We start from the raw sequence: 26,921 nt of genomic DNA, 5'->3' as shown, positions 1-26,921 counted from the left end.
GGGTTGCTTTACCATACCTTGTCATCTTATTGTTGAATGGGTCTGCTTACTGGTACCACAAAGACCTTCTCCAAGATAAGTTATTAAGATGGTATGACACTTCACATTCTTATTATGGGAACCTTCCTGACAAAGTTGTAAGAATTCATCAGACATCTGATCACAGGTTTTAGCTGCGCTCAAGAACATTACTACTTGCCACAAACCCTCTACAGCTTCAGTGAACACTTTACAGAAATGGAAGGGCACATGTGAAACTGTCTCCACACATCCAGTTCTTTTTAATAACAAGTTATATGGACGAAAAAAATAATAATCACTATTTCATAAATTGTTTAAAAGCACTGATTGCAGTTCACATACTTCCTTTCTCCAGTACATCTAATGACCTTTTAAAAAGGTGGGGTTTTTTTTGCTTTCGATTGTGTTCAATGCACCCCTTGTCCACCTTTAAAACTGACTCTAAATAATACTTCTTTTCCTGACACTATATATAATCAGTGCTACTGAATAGCTTAAGGCAACATTTAAACATTCTACAATGAAAGAATAGCCTGTACCAGCAGCACAGGCTTTACAGTTCACACTGATCAGCAATGCTTATATTCATACTTCAGTACTTCAGTAAGTTTATGTATAAAGTCATTTAATTTTGCAGAGAAAAATTACAGTATAGAAGAAAATGTCAGTTTAGTCTTAGCCTCTTAAATGGTGTGCTTCAGTTTCTGAATCGGTGAATAATAAATAAAATCACAACTATCAGTACAACGGATGTTACAGGTAGTTACAGATTTTATTTACTAAAATTGATGAGTTGACTAATGCAAACTTTCTTCAAGATAACATAATGGAAATTGAATAAAATCTGTAACTTTACATGGTTTTAACCCTATTAGCTGTACGTACTTTCTACTTAAATAGCACCGATATGCCACTTACATACCAGTGAAGAAAACAGATCAAGTTCTTGAGCTTTAAACAAACAGGAGGAAGACATAACCCTTCATGCAATGAGCCATATAATAGAACACCGGCTCCCTATTTTCTGTGAGGCATGCAATGCTGCACAGAAAAGTGTTATCTTTGGGCAGAAATACTTGAGTCAGCCTGGGTCCTGGAACACATCCAGCAATCTAGCATTATGCCAAAATTAATGAACAAAACCCCACCTTCTTATGGGGAGTCCGTTTTGCTTTCTAATGTTAAAGTGCCTTGCAAACCCAGCTAAATGCTCCTCAGGGCTGAAGAGCAGCTTCCACATACTGCAGTGCCATGCAGACATAGTAAAGTTACTTAAGTATCCTGTTTTAAGTATAGGCTTGAGAAGTATTTGCTGAGAGCTCTTAATCATGCAGTTTTGCATACTTTTCCTGCATAACAAAAATATATACCCAACCACTAAGATACAAGTGGTTCATCTCCTTAGTTCAGTAATTTTGCTCAAACATGCTTTAAAAAATTTGCAAAGTTTTTCTCACAGTGCGAAGCGTGTTGTAGAGAATTGAGTTTGCAGGATCTATATTCTTAAAAAGCTATGAATGCCTTGTTTTAAAATGATTAACGCTGCATAAGCTGTAATCATTTTCTTAAAGGCACTGAACTGTAACCCATAATGAAAACTAGAAGCTATTTCTCTTGATCAACAATAGAAGTGATTAGCACTGGCAAAATAGTGTTTTCAGTAAATTTCATAGTGGACCTATTCCAATTTAAACATTCTGTACCCTGTGAAATTTTGATAATTACTTAAAAGCAAGCCTTCTTTTCTCCTGCAAGTATTGAAGGAGGAACTGAAGACACTTTTACTTCCTTCCCAGAGATACTTCCCAGAAGTATCCCAGAGCTGAGAACAAGTTAAAGAGAAGGGCTGCTGTAAAGCTGAATCTACAAGTCTAGCTTAACCTAACATTTTCAATGAAAAGACAAGTTAAAATCCAAGCATTTAATTTTAGTGTACTACTACTAATCCAGAATACTTCCTCTTGCATGATCTTGAATATGGCAAACGTAATTGCTACGTATGTTGTCTTCCTTTTAAGTTCACAATCTACTTGAAACAGTGAAATGCACACACAGCAAAAATTGTACTGCATCGATCAGTGCTTATGTACAGGATTAAGAACAGTGCAAATACTAGCATTTAGCCTACTTTCATTCTCGAACTACACTATTGCTATAAATGCATAAGAACAAAAACCTATTATGCAAGAGTAGTGACATTTCCAAGCCTAATTTTCTGTAAAAGCACCTTCAGTTAGCTTGTAGAAATTTACCGTATCTTAAATAATTTTGGTTGCTTCAAAAACTGAAATATTGTAATAACAAAAGCAATCTGAAAGAATGATGTCATGTATAAGCACCAGATTATTTAACATTTACAGTGCATGACTTATTTTCTGTAAATAAACAGATTTTAAATCAACAAGAGAGGCTATTCTATCAGTTCTCAATAATTTTGAGCTTCGGAACACATTTATAGAGTATAGCCTCCTCATTTAAAAGATGAAGGCACCTGACTTTACCTCTGAAAAAAACCTCTGTTGCTCAGAACTTATATAAAAACAGGTAGCTGAGGATTAAACAGCCCACTGACCCAACAACTGGACAGCCAGTCACCTATGGAGCAGCAGTGCTGTCTTGCACCACAGGATATTAGAGCTTGGATTCTTACTGTAGACTCTTGCTCTTCACACCAGAATGACATGAGTGCTGCAATAAACTGCAAACCAACAAAAGCAACTCTACTACAGTAACTAAAAGTTGGAAAAAATAATTTTGTATCTGAAATTACAATCTGAGAGCAAGTCTGTTAGGAACAGCCAGACCCAAAGCCTGCCTTGTTTTTGAAAGGAACTGTTATGTTTATAACAGCCACAGCTAAGTGAAGGAAAAACACAGCAAGAATTGTTCTCAAATCACCGAATTAAATGAGGAAGGCTGGAGCACAGCACAGAAGCCTGGAACAGTGACTAGGCCCAACATTTTATTAGAAACTATTTATGCAAGTTTGGTCTAAAGAATTTATATTGTATTAAAAAAATACTTTGATTGTGCAATAAATAAAGCTATTTCCCCTCTTCTTCCCAGTACCACTGCTTCCAGACTTCAAACTATGTAAGACACAGCTACTTTCAAACACATGCAGGTACATTGAGGAGCTGAAGTTAACAGGATTTCAGCACAGGACATATGTCGTTCAATTAGGCAGATCACTCTTCAGTCTGAGTTCAACATTTAGAGCATTCTGTGAAGCAGAGATGCTGCTAAAATCTCACACTAAAGCAGGGAGTTTGTGTCGTACTAGAAACTGCAAACTAGTACTAGATTCCCAGCACCCACACATTTGTAGTTTTTTTTGTTAAATGTTTGTTTATTCCACAAGTTCTTTAATTTCAAGAACAATGAATGACCGTTCATAATGTGATTAACCCCTTACAAGCAAGCATTCTCAAATTGAGCCATGTTTTTTTTTCAAGTATCTTGACACCAGCTCTCAATTCTGACATGCAGTTACTTGTTTCTGTCTAGCTCCGACAAAATGAAACCTCAGAGAACTAAAATCTATATCTCACTTGTTATTTCTTCACTGTTTTACAGAACATAATGTAAACTGTACTTCTAAACTTAAAAATATACTTAATTATAAAAGGATGGTGAAATAAGAACATAAACAATAGTAAACAATTAAAAATGTTCACAGTGCATGGCATGACAGAACCCATAAGGTAGATCACATGCCACCACACTTACATTGTTTTAGAAACCTTAACTGAGAAAGCAGAAAGCAACGCTACTACAAGAAACAGTACCCTTATACAAATAAGTAAGTTATTGCATATTTATCACATTTATTTGCAACTCACATTAAGGCTAGATTTACTAAAATCATGACATATGTATAAGCCCCACTTTGGGTTGCTTAATGAAGCAACTCATTTCTCCTAAGACCAACCATTCGCTAAGAAGAAAAAAATGACCCAGTGAGTACAGAGGGCAGCAAGCAACTCCTATTCATAGGACACACTTGCTTCATCCTAAAGATTTCCCTCTGCCTAGGACATGATTTCCCAAACAGTTGGCAGAAGCTCCAAGTTCACTGCTTCATCATTATCCCCCTTATTTCACAAAGAACTAGCTGAAATATAACTGTAATTTATCTGAAAAATCAACTTATTAAAGATTTCCACAGCCTGATACTTAATCATGCCTTAGGAGAGTCCTGTTAACTCCACAGGCAGCAGCAGCCTCAGGATATGAATACAAACTTCTGCCTCACCATGAGTAAAGGCACTTTTGCTGGGAAATCAACTACTTGCACTAAAGAAGTAACTAAAGATTAGTTATCACCTGAAGCTGAATAACATAACCTCCTCCAGCATTATCCCACCTTCTCAATTACTGTTCTTCAACATGTATTGTTTTGAATGGCCTTTGTATACTTTTTTTAGAAAAAAAACAAAAAACAAAAAAAACAACAAAGTGAGACAAAGCTAGATTGAGCTATTTCACAATTTGGTCTTGAAGGACAAGGCCCTCAGGACTCTTGTCTTCCAGAAGGAGGAAATGCTGCAGTCATCTTCTCTTGTTGACTGATACAGAAGTCCAGCATTCCTATCACCAAGATTATTACAGCATTAGAACCACAAATCACCTGGTGCCAGGCAGGTAAATAAACCAGGAGATAGTTCTAAAACTATTTCTGAGGAAAAGCACTAGGTAACAGATCAGGTAGGGTAGATGAAGTAGGGTGGTTGAAGGAAGACCAGGATTTTGGTTTTGGATGACACATGAGTTGCATAAAGACTCAGTGCATGAGCATACACTGTGATGAGAAAAGGGCGTAGTTCATTCAACCTATGAAGTTACCAATTACCTTTATTTTAGAGAAAAGTCTATTTTTAAATCTGGGACAATATGCTTGCTACCACAAGCTGCTATGACAAATTATTTCAGTGCATTTCTCTCAATTGCAAAGCACATGTTCAAAACCCCTTAACTTTAATCATGAGGGTGATTTAACAGTTTGTCACCTCAACTCTTACTAGTTTTTTGGTGTGTGTGTCCCCCCCCGCCCATCTTTGATATTTTCACTAAGAAAGTGTTGTAGCTGAAAACGACTGAGGCTACATTATTTAAATGCTAACTGCAAGTGCAATTCAATACTACTGGATATATACAGAGCATACACTACACAAGAGATCTGAGAACAACAGCACAGAATACAATACTGGACACCCTTAGAATAGTTATTGCAAGCCCGATTAAGCCGTTTAGTGTCACACAATGACTCTATTATCCATGCACCTGCCTTCCTCCTCAGCAAGATCTACAGAGGCTTATTTACATTCAGTATAAATTCTATACAAGTAACCTCTCACAAACAAAGTTTAAGCTTTTCTTTTTTGAAAGCAGCTGCAACTGGGCTGACACAAAACTTTGCAACTCCTTCTTACCCAGCTGGGGACAATGCATAAGAGTTGAAGCTAGACACTTTGAATGGGTAAGTTCTACCCAGTTTATGTATCCTTACTGAAGACAGAGGCAGAGTAGGTACAAGAAGTCAACATGCTATAGATTTGACTCCAAGTTCTACTGATAGCCAGCCAACAGAAATTATCAGTGTGAAGGAGGGAAGGTACTTTGGGCAAGCAACCAGGACAGAGAAAGGATGACAGGCTGAGGCTGTTCGAAATGTGCAACTTGGTTTCAAAATCACTAAGACAGAGGAGTCCTCTGAGAATCAGTTTCATTGCCACTGCCATAATATTGCAATGTACTACACAATAATGACTAACAAATCCAATAATTTACATCAGAGCAGTAAAAAGTTTAGCAAGCTGGTATACGCCAACAGTTAAAAAAAAGTCAATGACATTCTATAAAACACACAGCAAGTTAAAAAAAAAAAAACAAACAACCAAAGATAAGAGAATGCCCTCTAACGCACAGCTAGGAACGAGTGAACTGAACACTGGAAAGGTACTTTGTACTTTTGTGGACAAAGGCTATACTGCATTTAAAGTGCAACACTTGACTATGCCACTCCCATACTGCAAAGAGAACAAACCCTTCCAAACTGTCAGTCAGTCCCTGCATTGCATTTAAAAAAAAACCAAACAAAATAAAACAAAAAAGTCCTGAGAAAGAGTAAGGCTGGATAAGAAACCCCCCTCAATTGCAACAGGCAAGTCTGATTTTTGCTCCTAATAATTTTGCTGTCAGAGGTCAAAACTTTTCATTATGGCATCATGGTCAAACTTGAAACTCAAGAAAGCTCTTGATGAGAAAGCAAATTTGTAATGGCCATTGCATGCCACAGAATGTCCCTCTACATGTTCTGGCAGTGGGTCTTCACTGGAGCAACACATCTCATATGCTGCATCTGCTTAAAGAGAAAAAAAAGCATGAAACAAATTTTAAACAGATAGTTATCAATAAGAGTACCAATAACAGCACAAAGTCATACCTCAAATGTATATTCGTTTAATATTTATGACAAAATCTGTATGTCTGGTCATAAACAGAAGAAGGGAACTCAAACAGCGGTATTTACAAGTCGTCTAGTGGCTAGAACAAATCTTAAGTCATGGCAGTCTGGGGACACTTTCAATAGCCAGTTTTATCCACAGGTCCTGTTTTGTAAGTCATCTCTTAATAAAGAGGAAAGAAATATGGCCCTATTTTCTGAGCAGTAAGTAAAGAACTGTGTACGCACTCCAGAGTAGTCCAATATCAACTGCAGCTTATTACTAACAGGAAAGAAAGCTTTAAACCAACACTCAATAACCAGCATTGTGTTGACTCGGATGCTATTTTCCTAAACCAGCTTTCAGTTACTTTTTCCTCAACCACCAGGTATAATCTGACTGTCTTAACAATTAAGGAGAAGAACTGCAAAACCAAAATTAAGCAGCACATGAAGTTAACCAAGTAAAAAAAAAAAAACCAAAAAAACACCCACAAAACTGAGACTGCCTTAGAAAAACATGGCTTTATAACATTTGGTAGATTAGCATACGAGGAAAAATCCTCAGTCATCATTATTCAGGTGCCTTCCACCTGTAACGCATAACAATGGATGAAAATTCAGACTGCACTTGCCTGTTTCAAAGTTTTCTTGAAGTCTTCTCACATTAAGCTTTTTTTCACATTTCTGGTTAAGAGAATGATCATATGTTACACACTTCATAAAGAAATGGCATTCTGTTTCTTAGGGTTATTGCTTAAGCATCAGCTAAAAGGTATGGTGGTTATATTTGCTTTGACACACCTCCTGATTATTTTTACCTATAACACAGCATAAGTTCTGTCGTGTTACTTTATCTAGTAAGTGTCCTTCAAGTCCAGAAGTCTTTCAGAAGCATGCAACCTTTTAACAGTTTACAAACCATTTTTAAAATGCAGGCTTTTAGGGAAAAATTTTGAGTACTTTCTAAATGTTTTAAGCTGGAAAGGTCTTGCATACAATGGTGTGGAATGAAAGTTGCACATGCATAAGCCCATTCTTCAATTGACTTGTTCCAAAAAGCATGGGGAATGTATTTGCAAACATGCTTCTACTGCCAATTAAATTAGTGTGTATTAGAGACACAAACTTAGAACTCGCCAGGGAAGAGTTAAGTTTTAGCCCCAGGTGTCCTGCTGTCAGTACACAAATACAGAGAAAAGTATGGTCCTTTGCAGCCTGTGTGAATTAAGAGTTCCCTGGTCTACAAATTGTATTAGAAAATCATCACTGGGACATTAAATATTTAAACTTCAAAAGACTCTCAATCATGAAAATGCAAATGAAACACCACAGAAGTATTTTTCAAAATCTGTAAAGAGCCTACGAAGTAACTGTGGAGTATTAACAGTTCCACTTGTTTCCATCAAGATCCTACAGGTTCCTATTACAGTTTTTTCTATACAGCCAAATTTCTGGGCAGTCAGTTCTTTGACTTTTCATTCTTCTACTCCCAGACCCAAGTGCAACTAACCATTTCTTGCTACAGTGAGAATTTTACAGGACAAGAATTTATGGTTTCTGCACTTTTACATGAAAAACAGAGGGAAGGTAAAAACCACAAGGCAGAACAGGAAGAATCTATCTTACAGCCAGTAAACAAGAAAAAACTACAGCCTGGACAAGCCAGCTGAGCTGCATGGAGAACTGGAGCTCACTGCTGCACAAGAGCCAGCAAAGTAGAATTAGAGAGCCACGAAGAACAGGAGGGGAGGGATCAAAAAGACATTATATTAAAAAGAGAGAGAGATCTCAGTAAGCCTTCTCCCAGCCAGCAGAACTATGGGCACAAAGACAATTACTTACTGCAAGAAAAAAAAGTAACAAATCAAAAATGTCATATTGGAATTTACAAGCTGCTGTAGTTTTACTGTATGATTAAAAAATTATATGAAATTCTGGTGTGCAAGTCAAGTCTGCATCTCAACATTTTTGCTAGAAAGAAGGGAAATAATAAGCATATGCATTACCACTTTGTATCTAATCACTGCATAACAAAACTCCATTCTTACAATAATACATCATACATGAATAAATAAGACATGTACTACACTGACTTACTATGATACACTAGAGTAGGCTATTACCTGACAGGAACCTGGAAAGGTGCGGGATTGTCTACTGAAACAGCTGACAAATTTTCAACTGCTAAAATAAGACTTACTTCCAAACTGAAAACTTTCAAGTGTAGAATGTTCTTGTCTATAGATGTATATGCATAAAAAGTAAGAAATGTCCTATTTTTACGAATACGTACCAAATATTCTGATCAAATATACTTTTGGTAGATGCACGCTCTACCTTCTTTCATCAGACATTGTCCTGGACATTTGTTAAGCATTATTGGAACCAGTTAATGAGACAGCCACTGCACGTTTCTTACCAAGGTATGGTTTTGCTTAAATGGTTGACTGTGGACTCCATTTGTTCGCTTCTTTTGGGTGGAAGCGTCTTGATGCTGCTTTCTGCCATTGCTTCTCAAGCTCTGACTCTGCCATTAAGTCCAAAACGTAGTAAAGAGTTTAAATGGCAGCACTGAACATCACTGCACTGACACTTCCAACTTATTAGTTAAAACTTTCTTCCAAATAACCTCAAAACATGTAAAGGAAATCTTTTGTAGACAAACTCAAGCACACTGAAATTAACCAAACATACACTCAAGTTACAAACAGCAATCAGCTGTTACTCAGTCTCTCCTGCACTATTATATACACTGTATTACACAACAAATTCAGTTCAGGGAGTTCCCATACACTGATGCATATATACTAGTGGTACCCAAAATTTTTCAAAATGGTACACAGAGGACACCAAAACGTTGATTAGTAATTGCTATCTATGCCTGAAACAACACAACTACCACCTGATACCCACCACCTCTAACGCCAGATAAATCTGAGAATCCCCAAGATTTTATTCTTTTTTTCCCATGGTTTGGTTTTTTTTTTTTTTTTTTTTTTTTTTTGCATGTAATGGTGATAATTCAATATTTTCATGCCAGAGAGGAATCCTTATGAACAAAGTCATCTGTTTTGTATAGCCTAGATGCATATGTTTGCTTACCTTTATTTTCAAAGCTTCAGACATCTCAGGATGATTATATGGCTTCTGTGGCTGTTTTGACTTCACACACTGCTCTCCTGAAGAGCCATCTGTAAACACCTGCTGACTACAGCGAAGTTTGGATCTAGTACAGGAAAACACACAGAGTTTACAACACAACTTCAAACCTATTGATAGCAGCAGAGAAATATGAAAGAATTTTCTGCTTTTTAAGAACAACCTGGAAGACAAGCTTAAGAAACTTAGTATGGAAACTGCATTCACCCAACTTTGTTTTCCCTGCTGGTAGGAAACCTATGTTCTGCATAGACAGCAGGCCAGGTCCATATTAACATTTGTCCTGTTGTTGGTGGTGCTGGTGCTGACCTGACTCAAATTACTGGAGCATAGCCTTCTCTTTGGGAACAGGTTTTAAAATTTGCTCTACCTGACTTGCTCAACTGAATCAAAAGCCATCAGCACTTACTCCCCTAATGACCCCCACAGGTTTTATCTAGCTAGCTACTTCTGATAGTGCTTTACAGTCCTACTTTAGAGAGTCCTGTTTTTCCTTTGTGGAAGTTACAAAAGCATTTAACTCGAAGGACTGAAAGTTATCTGCTTGTTTTAGCTTCTGTTTTTTGGATTCTCATAGAAAGAACTCATGAAATTACGTCACTTCTGACATGTGAGAATTTACCAAAAAAGAGTGTATCATGACATTAATTAACTTCTCATCCTATTTACAGTCCTAGGAGATATGCATGCTTTTTCTTTTTTTTTTTTATTAATCCATTCTATTACTGCAACACAAATACTTGGAGAAAGAGAAAGGACAAGCAGCATTGTATGACCAGTGTTTTATAGAAAGGATATAGAGGTGTTAAACTGACCTGGTTCTTACCTAGCTTTTTCCAAGTTGGGCTTAGAGGATGTGCTCCCCGTAGATGAACACCCATTGTCACTATCTGTGGAATCTCCATTCCTTCGGGAAATCCATTCCCTCAATGGCCTGTGAGCACGGAGAAGTGCAACAAGATCTACTTACTAAAACAAATCTAAAGAAATTAGAGTTGTCTGAAAGTCACTGGTGTAGCATACCTAATCAAACATACCTGATGAAGGGAATTGCCATAAAAAATTTGTTAGGTGCCAAACCCAGCTTGGACTTCGGGGTCATGTCATTTCTGTGGCATGGTAATTTGTCGATGGAAAACCACTCAATATTCTAGAAAAACAAGAAATAAAAATCAAAATACCCACTACTGTAGCCTTACAAAATGTGTATAAACCACAATTCTTTCCCTTAATTAAAAAATTATAAGGGAAGACTTCAATTAACAGACCACAACAGGGTTTTTCACAAAAGGTTATTTAACAATGGGGTCATTCTTCTGACTGCAACTACAGAGTAAGAGATGGTACAGCACATACTCATTACAAGATACGGCACCTAAAATATGAAAGGTATTTTAGGGTTTCAAAAACCAACCAACCAAACCACTGCACACTGAATGCCATAAGTAAAGGTAGAGTCTTTAAAAAAATTTTCAAAGCCGCTGCTATTCTTACTATTTTTGTTTGAAACACCTTCAAAAGCAGACCACCAATACTAGTTCAAAAATTATCAGAAAGAAGGGGATTAAGTTGCAGAGTAAATTTCAGGTTTCGTTACAAAAGAAAAAAACATGGGTAAAGGATAGGATTTGTGTTATAATTTATACATTATAGTTTTAACTGTAAACTGTATACTTTGCAGAATGGGAATGAAATCAGGAATTATGAACATAGGCAGTATAAAAGAACCCACATGAGCTTTTCTATTGCCCCAAAACCCCAGGTTCAAATAAGACGCATATTATCGGAAGAAGTTACAAACTGTACAGGTTTTCAATATAATTCTACAGGGAATACAAAAATGGCATGCCTGGTTGTATTAGATCAGATGAAGACAGTGTTTCAGCAGGGAGACAAAAATCTGTAAGAACCCTTTATGATTCCCACACAGATGGTCACTGTTATACAAAGGGGGATATTTACTGCACATTTTAAAAACACTCAGAGTTCATCATCTTTAACTTCATATTTTGAAAAACAGGTCTCTAATGCAAGAAATTAAGAGACTCCTGTCTAGTCAACTAAAGTACCTTTTCCTATTTAGAAAGCCAGAGCCCGGCTCAGTGGCACCATCTGCATGAAAATACAGGGATAGCTGTTTTAAACTGAATTGTAATACAAGAATGGTATTCAAACTTCAAAAATTATGGGTTATCAGGAACAAAGTTTCCAACAAGTCTACTACCCGAGTCTTTGCTTCTCCCTTTCACAATACCTTTTAAAAGCCTAATGGTATACAAACCGTGGACGTGTTCAAGGCCAGGCTGGATGGGGCTTTGAGCAGCCTGGTCTAGCAGGAGGTGTCCCTGCCCATGGCAGGGGGATTGGAACTAGATGATCTTTAAGACCCCTCCAATCCAAACCATTCTGTGATTCTATAAACCATCCAAAATAGTTCCCATTTTGTGTCCCCTTTCCAACCTCCTCCTTAAAATACACTTTTCTCTAAATCTGGATAGTATTATCCATGAAAGAGAGAACACAATCCTTAGTTTCTCCTTCTGATATGTAGGCTTTTGTGTATCACCAATTAATAATTACATCTTCAGAAGAATATATAGTTACACATGCAGCTATAACTGAGAGTAACATGAAATGATTAACACATACACCACCTAAAAGAAAAGAAGTGGAGAATTGCAGTTTGACAGCATGCTCTAATGTTGTTTTCATGATGAATGGGGGCATCAGACAGACGGTCAAGAATCAGTCTTTGCAGAAGAGTTGCAAGAAATTGACAAGACCCTAGAGTGCAAAGATGCCATTTGTACCTAGTATTTGAAGTATTCATCATGCTTGGTAGTTTCATTATTTTACAGACCACTAGCTTTAAAAATCAAGCTCCACAACAAGGTTCCTATAAATTCAAAAAAGATAACACATACCCGAATTTCCCTCCTAGTTTTGGGGTTGAATTTTGTGTTCTTGGGAACTCCTGGAATGATGTACAGCCGTGCTAATTGATCATTAATTCGCAGCTCGATGTATTCTTCTTTGCAGATATAATCTTTTATGTCAAAGCCAGTTTCCTCAAACACCTGAGGAGCATATAGATGAAATCAGTGTGTGTATTCAGATTTATCTTTTCAGAACCCATCATCACAAGGGAAGGAACAACTATTTTTCAGATCTATCCATGAAAGCAGGCCACTGATGGGAAAAACAAGCCTTTACACATAGATATATGCATAATAATAGAAAAAGTGTTTTATGTTTCTCTAAGACAGACAGACTTGCAATAAAAGTTGAAACAACCCTATTACACCCTCATGTAGCAATTTATCGATATGGATGGGGAGTCTCTAGCTGCTCCTCTATGCTGCTGGATGCATGGAAAAGTCTTATTGACAGCAACTACTATTTGGGGAGTAAAGACATCTTCAGATTCTAGCAAGGTTTACTTGCACCTCAATTTTTCTTCTCTTCCAACAGTCCTTCTACTTCATGAACCTTCTACCCCCAATAGATAGAATCATTTTCACATTCACAACAAAACCCATCAATAGGGTAACAAAACTTTTACTACAAAATTCAAACAGCATAGTCACAGTGACAAGCAAGCTTAAAACTGCATTGTCAGCTACTGCAAAGAAAAAAAAATAGGAGTGTTATACCTGCTGGAGATTACTAGAAAGACAATGATATTTTAAAAGAACATTTTATTTGCATATTTTATGGTCTTTCAGTGAAGGATGACAGATTCACAGAATCGTTTGGGTTGCAAGGCACATTCAAAGGTCATCTAGTCCAACTCCCCTGCCATAACAAGGGACTTCTTTCAGCTAGGTCAGGTTCCTCAAAGCCTTACTTCGAAATATTTACTTTTGACAACATTCTCAAATATACAAGGTTTATAATATAACAAGATTCATGTCAAACACACCTAATAACTTAAATCAGATCATGTCTCTAAGCTTGCTAAGTAAATACTCATTTTTAGAAGCTTTCTAGTCTTCGAAATCTCCAGAGAAAATACAAGTACTCAGAAAACATCCAGGATTGATACCACTGTCCAAAGTATTTCGGCCCAGACATGCATGTCAACAATCACTCATAGAACTGTATGCCCCCAGGGCTATCAAGCCCCACTGGCAATAATCCAAAGGTGAAGTCCACAGTTAAGTTTTTTAAAGACCAGATTTATAATTAAAAAGAGGGACAGGATCTTCACTCAACCCCCATCTGCTCTGGGTATGCGTAATGAAAAATAGAACCAAATAGCTGTATATAAAATGATAATAGCAGGAAATACTCAAAATATGCTATGCAAAATACCAATGTATATATTGGTATCAGCAAAATAGTTGTAAGTTCAATTTTTGAAAATGCAGATGAAATTAAGCACAAATACGAAAAACACAGAAGTGTTTAAGACAAAGCAAAGAATTGACCAGTTAGTCTTCAAATTAGCATGTACAACCCCTCTTATATCAAAATAAAAAAAAAGCCAGCTTCCCATTTAACTACATTAAGAACAGCAGAGTTTAGAGGGGGGGAAAAAACCCAAACAAAAAAAACCAAAAAAACCCCCACCACCACACGCTGTCTCAACTAAAAGAAGATATGCTTTTCCTCTGTACTTACTCTCACTACTAACTCCCATGTCTTCCCTTCCTAAATGATCTTTCCAGATCATTTAAGTTAATTCATTGTAGAAACTGCTTTTACCAAGACAATCATCCATTTAGTATGGTTTTGTCCTCATCAAGTTCTGAAATTCCACTGCACTGTAGGCACTGCCCAGAGAATACCTCTTCAATTAGACCTTATAGAGATGCAGTTTATGATTTTAGATGTGCACTGACTCCAGTAAAAGCAGTTAAAAAATTTATGCACAAATGTTATAGACATCCTGATTCCTGGCCACATGCAAGCCTTGAAGAATTTGCCAATTTATGCACAATGACAATCTACCCTGATGGAAAAAGATCATAGCAACGGTGTTGTTTAGTGTAATCTAAAGCAATTCTAAAACTAAAAACACCACCAAAAGATTTTTTTTCCCCAGTATAACTGTGACCACTTTAATGCTTTTAAGCTTTTGCTAGCATAACTCAAAGTAAAGAGGAAGGCATACTTCACATCATTCCTTTCTGTAGCAGTTATGCCTAGTTTGTCCTGGACACTGTGCTGTGGTCCATACATTTTTATGGTCTCCTCTCCCTTCAGGTCAGTCCTTTAGAACAACCCTAAGAGAACCTTACAAGTAAAAGTTTAACTGCATAAGCCCCGTGGAGTAAGGGGAAAAAGACATGCATTGAGTAATCAAGTCAACCTTAATACATCTCTGCTCATCCTTCCCCAGCCCTTGAGTTCTGCAATGACAGCCCACTGAATTTGTAGCTCAGGTGTTTCACTCTTTGGCAAGTCATTTGATACTATATAAATAATGTCCTACACTCAGAGATCAGTGACTGCTAACACGAAAGTTTATTTCATGTTTTGTCTATCGCATGACAGTGCAATGTTAAAATTTAACACCTTATCTTGCTTTTCCAAGTCCATATTAAATATATGAGTGGTATGGAAAGCACCATCAGGGAACCAGAAATACAGAATTTTTCATTCATGCGTCTTTGACACGTATATTTAAAAAAAAAAATCCATTATTTCTTAGATACTGATCCCATCCAACCATGAAGAAAACTAATACATCTTACTACTTTCCCTCATCTTAATTTTCCCTTTCAAAAATTCTGGATGTATTATGTTACATGAACATTTGATTTTATACCAGTAATATTCTTTTTTAGGCTATTTTTAATATACAGCTTCACTATATATATATATAGGTCTCCAGCAGCAATAAATCCCACAGATTATTGTCTTTTTCAGATTTTACTTGCCACATACATTGATCCTTGTTCCTGCATCGCTGAAAAATATAAAAGTTTCTTCACAATTTTTACATAATCTTCTACAGCCTCCAAATTAACTGTCGAGCCTCTTTACATAGCGCAGTGTACATAAGCTAAATTCCCGTTCTCTACCTTTTTACAGTTATGGTGGCCCTTGAAATTAATATTCCAAAAGCCACAAAGTACATAAGATTTCCCAAGCAACAAAAATAATACTTAAAAGTAAACTGATAGTTCAGCAGAGAGATTTAAAAGTAGTACTCACTTAACTTAGCAAGTTAGTACAAAATCATTAAAAACACCGAACGGTGATTTTTAAATTACATAACCACACCCTTGGTTATCACTGTGGAACTCAGAAAAGCACTAAAAGCCATGGGCAGAAGCCTCCTTCAAGAATAGACTATTAATTTACCTGATTTCAATACAGAGATCCTAAGTAAAATGTCATTTCATCTAACAGATATCTCCCATGCTCAGCAAAATTTCATTTATTTAGCTTAAATTTAAGGGAATCAAATATAACTTACCTCTCTAGCAGCGCAGTCATGAGGAGCCTCTTCTTTATTTACTTTTCCTTTTGGAAATCCCCAACCAGACTTTGCTAAATAGCCCTGAACCAAAAGAACCTGCAAAATACAAGTGAATGCAACTGTCAAAACCCTACTGTTCTAACCAATTTCTATTAAATATCTTCCCTTCTCTGTCCCCTGCTTCTCCAAAGAGATACTTTAGCCTGGATGAAGGTTAGGTTTTCTGTATTCTAGCCAGAACTATGAAAATTTTTATGGGATCATGCAACTCAGAATAAAAAAAAAAAAAAGCACTGAGTAGGAAAGCAAGTGGAAGTGTGTTCACTGTCTCTCATATTATATTTCTGTACACACTCAACAGTGTTAAGAAACTGTTAGGTCTCTGTGAATCTGAAGCACTTTCCCTCCCTCCTCCTCCAGATGAAAAAGGTAAACAGTAAAAAGATTACTTCTGCCAGCATACAACATCCTTCCCTCTAGCCCTTTACAACTATGTCCATACTTACATTTTCAAGTGTCTCATCAAGAATAATTGCACCATAGGTTGGCACTCCCATTTTGTATTCTTTCCACTCCTCTAAAACCTTTTGTACGTCTTCACCTTGAGGCAGTAAAAAAGGGCAGTGATTGAAGAGTACAGCTGCATGTTAAGGAAGATAAACTTAAGCATTCAGTTTCAAATCACAGGTAGACATACAAAAGATACCCACTCAACATTTACGACAACCACATTCCCTCCCCTACGTGCCCCCAAGATATATTCTCTTGGAAGTAAAAAAAATACTATGAATAATCCATTATCGAATTCTAAAGGTCAGAAAGCATCAAGTAATTTGGCAATTTCAAGTCAATTGGAAAAAAAAAAAAAAGGAGAGACAAGAAAAAAGATGGCACAAGGCTGCTTTGTTTGAAGGAACTTCTCCCCTAATTTTGAAGAAAAAGTAACCACATAATAGTTATTTTGAATATGTATTACTCTTAAACAGGTTTTTTTCATTTTGATGTGAAAGAAACAAAAACACAGTTTCACCTCCTGCTTGATGTAAGAGATAAATTTTTCCCACAGTCATTTGTTAAGACTGCGATACAGAATCTGTACTTAAGTATTTACTATGCAAAAAAGTTATTTTAATGGCATCACTTTACAGAGTTCTAAATTCTAATACACTTTACCAAAACTCACCATGCAGAGAAAACATGAACAACATTTATAACTCAAACTCTGAAAGCAAATCCATAAGTACTTAATAAAAGTATTAATATTATATATTACACATTAAATTATATTACCAATAAAAATTATTCCATAGCAGAGTGCTTAAAAATATGACACTGCAGCAGAACTAACATTTCTGGCAAATGTGAGCTGGAGAGGGACAGATTGGATGAACAAATAGTATCTATTACATTGCATTTTTCCTGCACTGCATACAATTACTAGAAGAATTCTGTTGGTCTGAAAATACAGGTATAATTAAAAACATACCTAAAATAAATTTAAAAATAACTACATAATATCAAGCATATTTTATTATATTTTAAATTATCTTATTTTAAGAGTTATTTATTTTTATCATATTTTAAGAGTTTATTGTTAAAACAAAAGCTGTAGTGTTTCAAAGTAAGTCTCTGTTATTAAACTAACAGAGAAGTACATTGTGCAGTGAAGCAACAGATAATATTATCATGAAGTATTTTGGGTAGTGAAACCACAGGTATTATAATCATGAAAGCTAAAAGCAATACTCCAATCCCACATCAAGCACATAAGGACTAGATAGTGTATACCTCAGCAGCCCTTGTAAGAAATAAAAAAAAAATAAAGCAGAGGCCAACTGTGTGAATTCAGTAAAAACACATCCTCTCCCCTACCAAAAGAACTGTTTCTAGGAGCAACTGACAGTACTTCCAACAAATACATAACACTGCCCATGGAGGAACACATACCACCTTCAGCTACGTTAGCATTTATGTCACTATTTACTTGGAAAGGGATTAAAATTAAGGAAACAAAACAACATGGAGAGCTTTGACAGCTCATCTTTGAGACCCACCTAGTCTGCCAAAGTGCAACCACGATGAAAAATCCTCAAAGATCAGAAATTACCTGTTTGCCATAGTTCTTGAGCAGTCTGAGAAACATCTCTTTTGTGGATGCCACAAAATTATGGAAGTAATGAACAGATAAAATCACATACCCACCAAAATTAATTTCTAATCGCTAACACGTGAACTGACATTTTCTTGACGCAAGCATGAAATTTCGGTAACAATATTCAGTTTGTACTTTATCTACTGAGACAGAAAACAATCACAGTAATAAAAAGGATATCAGCTTTAGCAAAGTCTCTTATCCCACACTGAGGTAATCCTGGTGTGTTTTGCATGTAGAAGTCCAAGTAAAACCAATGGGCAAGTTCAATCTGAAAACACACTCTGATTGCATTGTCTCTCTCCTCACTTGGAATGTGCAAAATAAATCGGCTGCCAGAAAAGAAAGAAGAGTAAGATTAGCCAAATGTATTGATTTAAATAAATCTAACAACAAAAATGCATTGCAACAGCGCAATTCCTGATCCTTCAGCACAGAGCAACAGACCACCAGGAATGGACTGGACAGCAAAAGATTTTCACATCAAAGTAAAATACAGCTTCTAAAATCCAGAAGGAGAATGGATCATGATGTTCTTTCACAAAAGTCAATTACAATAAACTGAGTAAATTAACAGTTGTGAAAATAGGCAGGGTGAGGACATCCTACGTAAATGGCTATATTACAAGGATGAAAGCATTTTTACACATCCAGTAAAGAACATCTGCAAACTCTGATAACAGAAGTCAATGCATTTTTTCTGGACACAAGTTAAACATGGCTACGTGTTTTCACTTAAAGCAAAAGTAAACTATTCATTTGTGTAGATTTTAAAATTCAATACGATCCTCTTAATTTTCTCAGTCTGAACCAGAACATGGACAATTGGTTTATTTTTCAAGTCTCCTTGATGCTTTAGCTCAGATACTAGCATAGAAATGTAGAGCCCCAGAGATGTAAGCATAAGTAGCACTGTGACAGCTTATTTTACTTAAGCAGAAGCAGCTTTACTTGAGTTTTTTATTTGTAAAATCAAGAACAACAGAATTTTCTTTTTAGAAATTTAAGGTCATACACCCAGTTGAACTTAAACCATTTGTCAGAGATCTTTTACATTCAGCTCCTGAGTACCACCAGCCACATTCCAAAAGCTCACAATATTACTGCCAGAACCAGAAATACCTGAGACATCTTTATTTAAAAAATTGATAAGTATAAATTGTTAAGGGATGTCAAAAGTGGTTACCTGTCACAGGCACTCTGGTCAAGGATTGCCTCCTTCCTGGCCGTTGGAGCCCAGCCCCGTGCACCGGGGTCTCTGCCCAGGCTGAGGGACATGGCAGGTTCAACCAGTAGCAAAGCCCAGCACGTATCCCAGGGACACATACACACAAAGGACACTAACACAGCTGGGCACACAGGCTGGCACAGACAAGGTGCTGCCTTCAACAGCACCTACATAAGGACTCACACATGACAGGCACAGAGAGCCGAGTCCCTTTCTGTTCTTCGGCTGGTAGAGGCAGAAGGTCGCTAGTGCAGGAGCACACTTGATGCTCTCCAGGTTCACAAGTACATGCACATTCACAGGTCCCCCCAGTACCAGCACAGCTACCCCTGCCCAGATCCCAGGCCCTTATACCCATCACACAGGTCCCAGCCTTGCCAGCTGGTCCAGCTTGAAGTTCGCTAGTGAGTATATGTGCACACCAGTTTTGGGGAAGATAAGACACCCCCCACCAGCACAGCAGCTGGCACCAGGCACAGGGGCTGCGATCCACAGCCCAGCCGCCGGCACTCTGCCCCTCACTCACACAGTTCCCTGGCAGGAAACTTCTTCAGGACATTCACTGCTCCCACCCCAGGGGCTGGAAGCCAAGATGCCCACCCATGCAAGTATCTGGCACCGAGACATCCCCCCTCCTTCCAGTAGCTGACATCCCATCTGCTCACACACAGAGCTGGCACTTCATCCTTGCAGCACACATGTATGTGGGGTAGAGAGTGAGGTTACGCACAGAGAAAGTTAAGAAAAGGTTTAATAAGATGTAAGAAGACAGGACAGTCCATGGCAATCAGGCAAAAGGCTCAGCCAGACAAGCTTGCTGACCGGCACACTTTTACACACAACCAGCCCCTCTTATACCCCTTTCTTTTAGCTTTGCCCCCTCCACATCCCTCGCAGCCCGGTGTGTGGGATCCCCCTGGTTTACAACCTTATCAGATGCAAAGGCCAGGCTGATCATCCCGGAAATGGTGCTTGTAGTTTCCTCATAGCCCATCAATTAGTGTGACTGTCAGGTTTGTTTCTTGTCATTTTCTCCCCTTCTGTTTTCTTAGGTCTGTATCTGCTTATTTTTAGTTCTGATTTCCCCCTTTTTCCCTTAGTTTCCCAAGAGCAGGTCCTGGCTCAGATAAACTTGCTGGGATGAACTTTCCCACACTCCCTCATCAACCTGTGGCCAGGTTTGGTTCTCATCACCACCTCCCTTAACGTTCCTCCCTCAGGTTTGTGTCCCTGTACTAGTTTTTTATGGCTTCCTCCTTTTCTTATTATCCTGTTTTCACATTGAAAAAGGTCCTTGACCAGATACCCTTAAAGAAGCAGACAGTCTCCCTTGCATAAATAACACTATTCGCTTCAACAACAAAATTTTCCTACTTGCCAATACCATCCCCCAACTGCTTCTTTCTTTTTGAATGCTCTATTACTGCTGAAAATAACCCTTACATATAAAGCTGCTGTAGATTAAAGGTAAAAAAAATAAAACTCTGTTTTGTAACTAGTTGATGTTCCCTTGCCCCAGCACCGCAGGTGAAGATAAACCTGAAGATAAAACATGCAGAAGTAGTACCAAAGAGGAATAAGAACATGCCAGCATTAGGCTTAGAGTAATAACAAGAGCAAAGCCAACTGTAACTCTACTTATTAATCAAAACATTAACTCCTAAGTTACTTAGGGCGACTGAAGTGCTAACAACAGGTATCTCTAGATTGTACTAGGTGCAGGTGCCCAGGAGTCAGCAGCAGGGGGCTGCAGGGTGGCCTCCGGGAAGAAGAGACCGGGCCTACCCCACGTTGGACACAGACAGCTCCAATGGACCCAACGCAGGGTCCATTTAACACAGCTGAAGCCAGCAGCCAAGACAGTGGCACCTCTGGGAAAGCGTATTTAAGAAAGCACAAAAAAGCCAGAGGAAGAGAGAAAAAGAGTGTGAAACAGCCATGCAAATGCCAAGGTCAGAGAAGGAGGGAGAGGAGGTGCTCCATGCAGCAGGTGTGCAAACTGCAGCTTGCGTGGGATCTCATGCCAGAGCAAATGGATAATTCCTGACGGAATTTCAGGCCATCGGATTGACCTCATGCTGCAGCAGGGAGGAAGGAGCAGCAAAGACGAAGTGTTACAGACTGACCACAGTCCCCATTCTGCATCCCCCTGCACTGCTCAGGTGGGAGGAGGTAGGAGTCTGGAATGACGGGGTGAAGTTGAAACTGGGAAACATGGCGATGTAGGGGAAGGTATTGTTTACGTTTTTTTGTCTTTGTTTCTCTCTATCCAAATCTATTTTAATTGGCAATAAACTAAATTAATTTTCCGCAAGTCGAGTCTGTTTTGCCCATGACAGTAACTGGTAAGGAACCTTCCTGTGTCATCCTGAGCCACAAGCTTTTACACACTATTTTCTCCCCCCATCCTGTTGAAAAGGGGGAGTGAGTGGCTCAGTGGGCATCTGGGTGTTGGCTGAGGTAACCAACCGCAGTCCTGAACTCAAAAGATGGAGTAACAGCACTTGCTTATAGGAGGAAGAGAGCACCAAGAAGCCCCAGAACCTACATTACTACTCTGTACCTCCACTTATTTATTCAGTAAAGAACTACTCAGTAAGACCTGACAGCATGACAAAAAAACCCCAACCTGGATACCTGTGACTTGTTATTTAACACCCTGGGTCAGAGCAGTCCTACACCTGAAGCTTAAACACACAACAACTTACCAGAACTAGGATAAATTGTATCCCAGCATTACGTGATCTAGAACAGCCTAGGAACTCCACAAGTGTTTGAACACATTATGTACCTGGCTTTAGCTTTCAACTTGTTTTCAAGTACTGGCAAGTAACGTTTTACTCTGTGAATAAGTATAGAGTTGTAACATTTACTCCCTGAATTGAACTCTAAATGTAGAAGTCTCTTAATTTAGTTTACCAGCAGGGAAAACGGGGAAAAACTGTGACAGCTTGGGGGGGACAGCGGGGTGGGGTGGGGGGCAAGGAGTGGGGGAGCAAAAAAAACACCCACCCACCACAAAAAAACCCCAACCATTAAATGAAAGTGCATTAAACTATTGTTTTAATCTTATTTTTGTTATCCTTAGGAGCATGGTTTTGCAATTAAAGCATTTAACAATAATCACCATCACCATTATCACTTATACTCAATTCTCACACAGATCGATATAGCTGAATATAAAAGCCTGATTGTTATTTTATACTGTTGGAAAAAGTTCTGGGGTTTAGTTTCGGGGTTGGTTTGTTGGGTTTTTTTGGACTTTTTTTTTTTTTTGGGCGGGGGGGGAGTTGGTTGTTGCATTTTGGCGTTTGGTTTTTTTGGTGGTTTTTTTTGCTTGGTTTTGTTGGGGTTTTTTTAAGAGCTAGCTTATACTGATTCTCTAGTACAGGTTTCAGTGCTGTATAATTTCAGTATTAGATTCTGTGAAGTCAGCTATGAATGTTTGACTCTGAACATACCCATTACAGCAGGTAACTTTATATGTTGAGCTCCACAGGGCAAACAAAGCCCACGGCCTGAGAGCCCTTCAGCCAGTGTGCTTGATTTAATAAAGCCAATGTGCATGAGAATTTTCAGTAAAATGCATTAAAAATTCTACATTTAATTTTAGCTATAATCTATATGAAATTATTACATATTCCACTGCTCACAGCACAGAAAAACACTAAGATTATCATTCAGACAGAACACCCACAAGTAGACACTGAGCCTGCAGGGTTTGGAGTTTTTTTCTTCCACGGAAGAAATAGGTACGCTAAATTTCCCTTGTCCAGTTAAAAAGTTAATTCGATGCCAAATGCTGCAGTTGCTACTAAATAGCCAAACTTTACCCTAGCAAGATACAAGATCACACAAATACTGAAAGCGAAACCTTGTAAAAGTAACATCAAGGCACAAACCCAGTGTAAGAACACAATCCAGACCCTTCTAGCAGTTCAGGTGTCTCAAAACTGAGTGGCTTTAAGTGACTAGAGACAATAAAAATGTGGAGTCTTAGCCCAATTAACTATACAATTGAACAGTATTTGTCAACTTAAGATCAAAATTGATTACTACAAAAAGAAATTCAGCCATTCTGCACAGTACCTAAAAACTTGGAAGTTTTAACTCACAATTGCAAAAGTAAAATAATTGATGTGGTAGAGGTTACCCAGCAGTACTTATGGGGTTTTCTTAACCCGTTGGTCTCAACAAAAACAAAACAAACAAAAGAAGCACCACACCCTTCCCTCAAGGCACACAAAATTAAGATACCAGCTAAGGCACCTTTGTATGCCTTCGGAGCTGGCAACTGCTATAAGAATTACCTGCAGGCATGGAAACAGCTGTAGCTGCCCCGAACAGTGGAATTATTATTTAGACTAATTGGCTGAATTAGTTGGAACAGCTGCAAGTGATCTGAGGACCTACACATGAGCCTTTCTGAGTAGCCTCTGTGTGGAACCTCCACCCAGACAGGAGTCCCTGTGAGGAATCTCAAGAATTCAGCTTAATGTAAAATGTAAACACATTTTAATTCAGCAATGCATTATGTTGATAGAATTAGCACCAGCTCATGGTGGTCTTTCTGTCATAAGGAAATGTATCAAGCAGGTAAAATGGCAGACAGAATCACAGAACCAGTGAGAAGTACTGATGATTGCATATCTTATGTACACAAATGTTTAACAAGTTTTCTTGGTTTTGTTTGTAAGAGTTTTCTGCAGGGAACCCAGACCTTTTGCTTCAAGACAAAGGAAAACATTCTTGTCCAAAGACGAAGTGCAGAAATCTGACAGGTATTCTAGCACTCTGAGGATACAAATAAAGCCAGGAGTTCTGTTTTGCAGACATCTAAGCTTTAAATTAGCTTTTTGTTTTTTAAATACACCAAAAAAAAAGAAACCACTAAAAAAATAATCTCAAGCCACTGGCCAAGCTTGACTTGAAAGCAGATTTATTTCATTGTTTAGCTTAGCAAGAGTAATGTGAATTCTTGTCATCTCCTAAAAATTCACTAAGAGTTATTTAGATTTGCAGCTCACACTGCTACAGTTCATATAAAAAGATACTAAAGAATTTGTATGGTTCTTGTAACTTTCCAAACATGTTATACTGAAATTATAATTATTTTAGTACTGTGATTTATTTGCTGACAGAATTTTAAAAAAGAAAAACAGAGTATAGATTGGGCTAGAAAATATTTAGAATCTTCTCAATAACTGAATATGAAAAACTGCTTGGCTCTTTATACCAAAATTTCCACTAATATCATATATAGATTGAAGAATGTGGGAAGTGACAGATGTTTTCATATCCCGTTTATAGCCAAACACCCGAAGCACGTTACCACTGATCTTCCACTTATCTTCTCCCTTGAGCCAAGGGCTATTCACGCCCTGCTACTCCTCCAGTTCACACCAGAATTCCTTCTCTCTTTCCCACAGGAAAGCCTGACTTCTCTGCACCTTTCAGTTGTTCTGTGCGTATCCAAGCAAGGCAACACATTTGAAGCAGGGATAATACGTTATCACTAATGAAAGTCAACAAGGTGAATTAAGACAAGATGAAGAGTGAGACAGACAGCAACTAAAACCCCCGATCTACCATTCTGAGGCTTTTTTTTTTATTAAAGGCACACAGCTACATTCATACAATTATAACACAAAACACTGTTTCAAAGGTAGAAGACAACAGCAGCCCAGAGGACCAGCGTAAGACAGTGGGACTGACCTTATAACCATGTAAGATCTGATTATTCATGTGCCCTTCTACCACTCACCCCACACTAATAGGCTATTTGTAAGCACTGTGATTCCCCTTTGGATTTTCTGAAGAAGTCTTAGACCTCACTTCACCTGTGAGCAGGCATCTAAAAGACAAGTCCCATCCCTCTGTAGGGAGCCCAAAGAGGGCATGATGGAAACACGAACATGCCTCAGAAGCCAGACTTAGAAAACTGAAAATCTACTCATGTATTGCAAACTCTGGCTCTCGCGTTAGATACACGACAAAACGCTACTGAGTGGAGCAGTTCTAGCTTCCCAAGCACTTCTGAGCTTTTTCGGTCATTTGAAAACAGTAATTCCTGTTAACTCCTGTAAGTAGACTATCCTTCGCATCTAGTAACCTTTCCCTGTTGTACATAAATACTTCAGAAGGGGTCCTTTTGAGACAGTAAAACAGAAGGATTATTTCATGTCAAATGTCACATCCAGTTTGGGGTATCAAATTCTGGGCACTAGATAAGGAGTCCAAAGGGCTATGCCACAAATGATCAGAGGTTGAGAGCACAGGGGGAAGAAGAGCCACCCCCCTCCCCAAGAAAACAGAACCCATGTTTTATGAAAATTTAAAGGTGTAGTCTTTAGGATAAGCAAAGATAACCATTCCACTCTGAAAGGACCAACAAGCGGGAGAGGACTGATTCAGGTTGAAGGGAAGGAATTCCTCTGGCTCTTCCTTTTCAGTCTCACTGCAACATGTCTCTTCCAGCAGAGGTAAGTCAGCAGAAGGAATCCCCTGCCATCCCTTCTAAACGAAACCAGGCTTACGAACGGCGAAGGACCACATCAGTTCGTCACTACACCCGCCACATCAGCCCCAACACTTCTCTCTCCTCTCCCACCCACGCAAACGCCGCCAAAGTGGTTTCACCTTCCCGGCCCGAGCGGCGAGAGCTACCCAACACCGCAAGGGAAAGCCCCACGAACCATGTTTCCGATGTTTCTTCCGCACTCGGCTTCTTCCCCGAAGCCCGTTCAGCCCTACAGCGGGCTCTGCCGAGAGCAGCGCAGAGCCAGCGGGTATCCTTCCCGACCCGCCGGGCCCGCTTCCACTGAGGGGGCGGCGCATCGGGGCGGGGAGCCGTGCGGGAGGCGGGTGCATCCCCACACGGGCATGGCGGGGGGGAGGAGGGGGGGTAGGCCGCACAGAGCCCCTTCCTTCCGCTTCCCAGCCACTGCGGGGCTACCGGCACCGCCCCATTCCCCGGGCCCGCCGTCCCCTGCTCCCCACTCGGAGTCCCGCCAGGCCTCAAGACCCCACGCCACGGAAGGTGGCGGGGGGGGGGGGGCAGAGTGGGAAGACGGTGCCCACCCCGCCCCCGGCAACGGGCACCACAGGACGCCGCATGGGGGGGGCAGGCCGCAGGGCGGAGCTGGTGAACGTGAGGCGATCACAGGAACGCCTCCGCCTGGAGGGTACCTGCACAGGTCGTCCAAGACGCTGCTGGGGATCTCGGCCCTTTTGGTCTCCATGGAGAAACACGGCTCATCCCGACGCGGCGGGGCCCGAACCACGGTGTTACAGCGGCGGGGGGTGGGGGAGGCGGAGCTGCTGGGCGCCCGCCCGGCGGGGAGCGGGGCGGGGAGGCGGCGGAGGGGCAGCCGCCTCCGCCAATCGCCTCGGGCCGGCGGCTCCCGGGCCTGACTAGGCCAGCCAATCAGCTGGAGAGCTGCTGAGGGGAAGGGGTCGTCCCCCTCCTCAGGTGATTGCGGGA

General features: G+C 39.3%; 1 protein-coding gene across 1 annotated transcript; it reads right to left on the bottom strand.

Annotated features, from left to right (window-relative positions):
* Positions 1 to 3,360: 3,360 nt before the first annotated feature.
* DCP2 (decapping mRNA 2) lies at positions 3,361 to 26,921 on the bottom strand. Its single transcript, XM_074569178.1, has 11 exons — positions 26,627 to 26,921; positions 18,391 to 18,542; positions 16,565 to 16,692; positions 16,056 to 16,154; positions 12,553 to 12,705; positions 10,666 to 10,778; positions 10,455 to 10,562; positions 9,572 to 9,695; positions 8,889 to 8,996; positions 7,102 to 7,153; positions 3,361 to 6,382 (listed from the first exon to the last, which is right to left on the bottom strand). Exons 1-11 carry the CDS (start codon positions 26,677 to 26,679, stop codon positions 6,219 to 6,221), a joined length of 1,254 nt encoding a protein of 417 aa, XP_074425279.1. The 5' UTR covers positions 26,680 to 26,921; the 3' UTR covers positions 3,361 to 6,218.

This window comes from Larus michahellis, chromosome Z (assembly GCF_964199755.1).
Source record: "Larus michahellis chromosome Z, bLarMic1.1, whole genome shotgun sequence".
NCBI classification, from domain to species: domain Eukaryota; kingdom Metazoa; phylum Chordata; class Aves; order Charadriiformes; family Laridae; genus Larus; species Larus michahellis.
The sequence above is the reverse complement of the archived record's forward strand: the minus strand, read 5'-3'. Positions and strand labels throughout refer to the sequence as shown.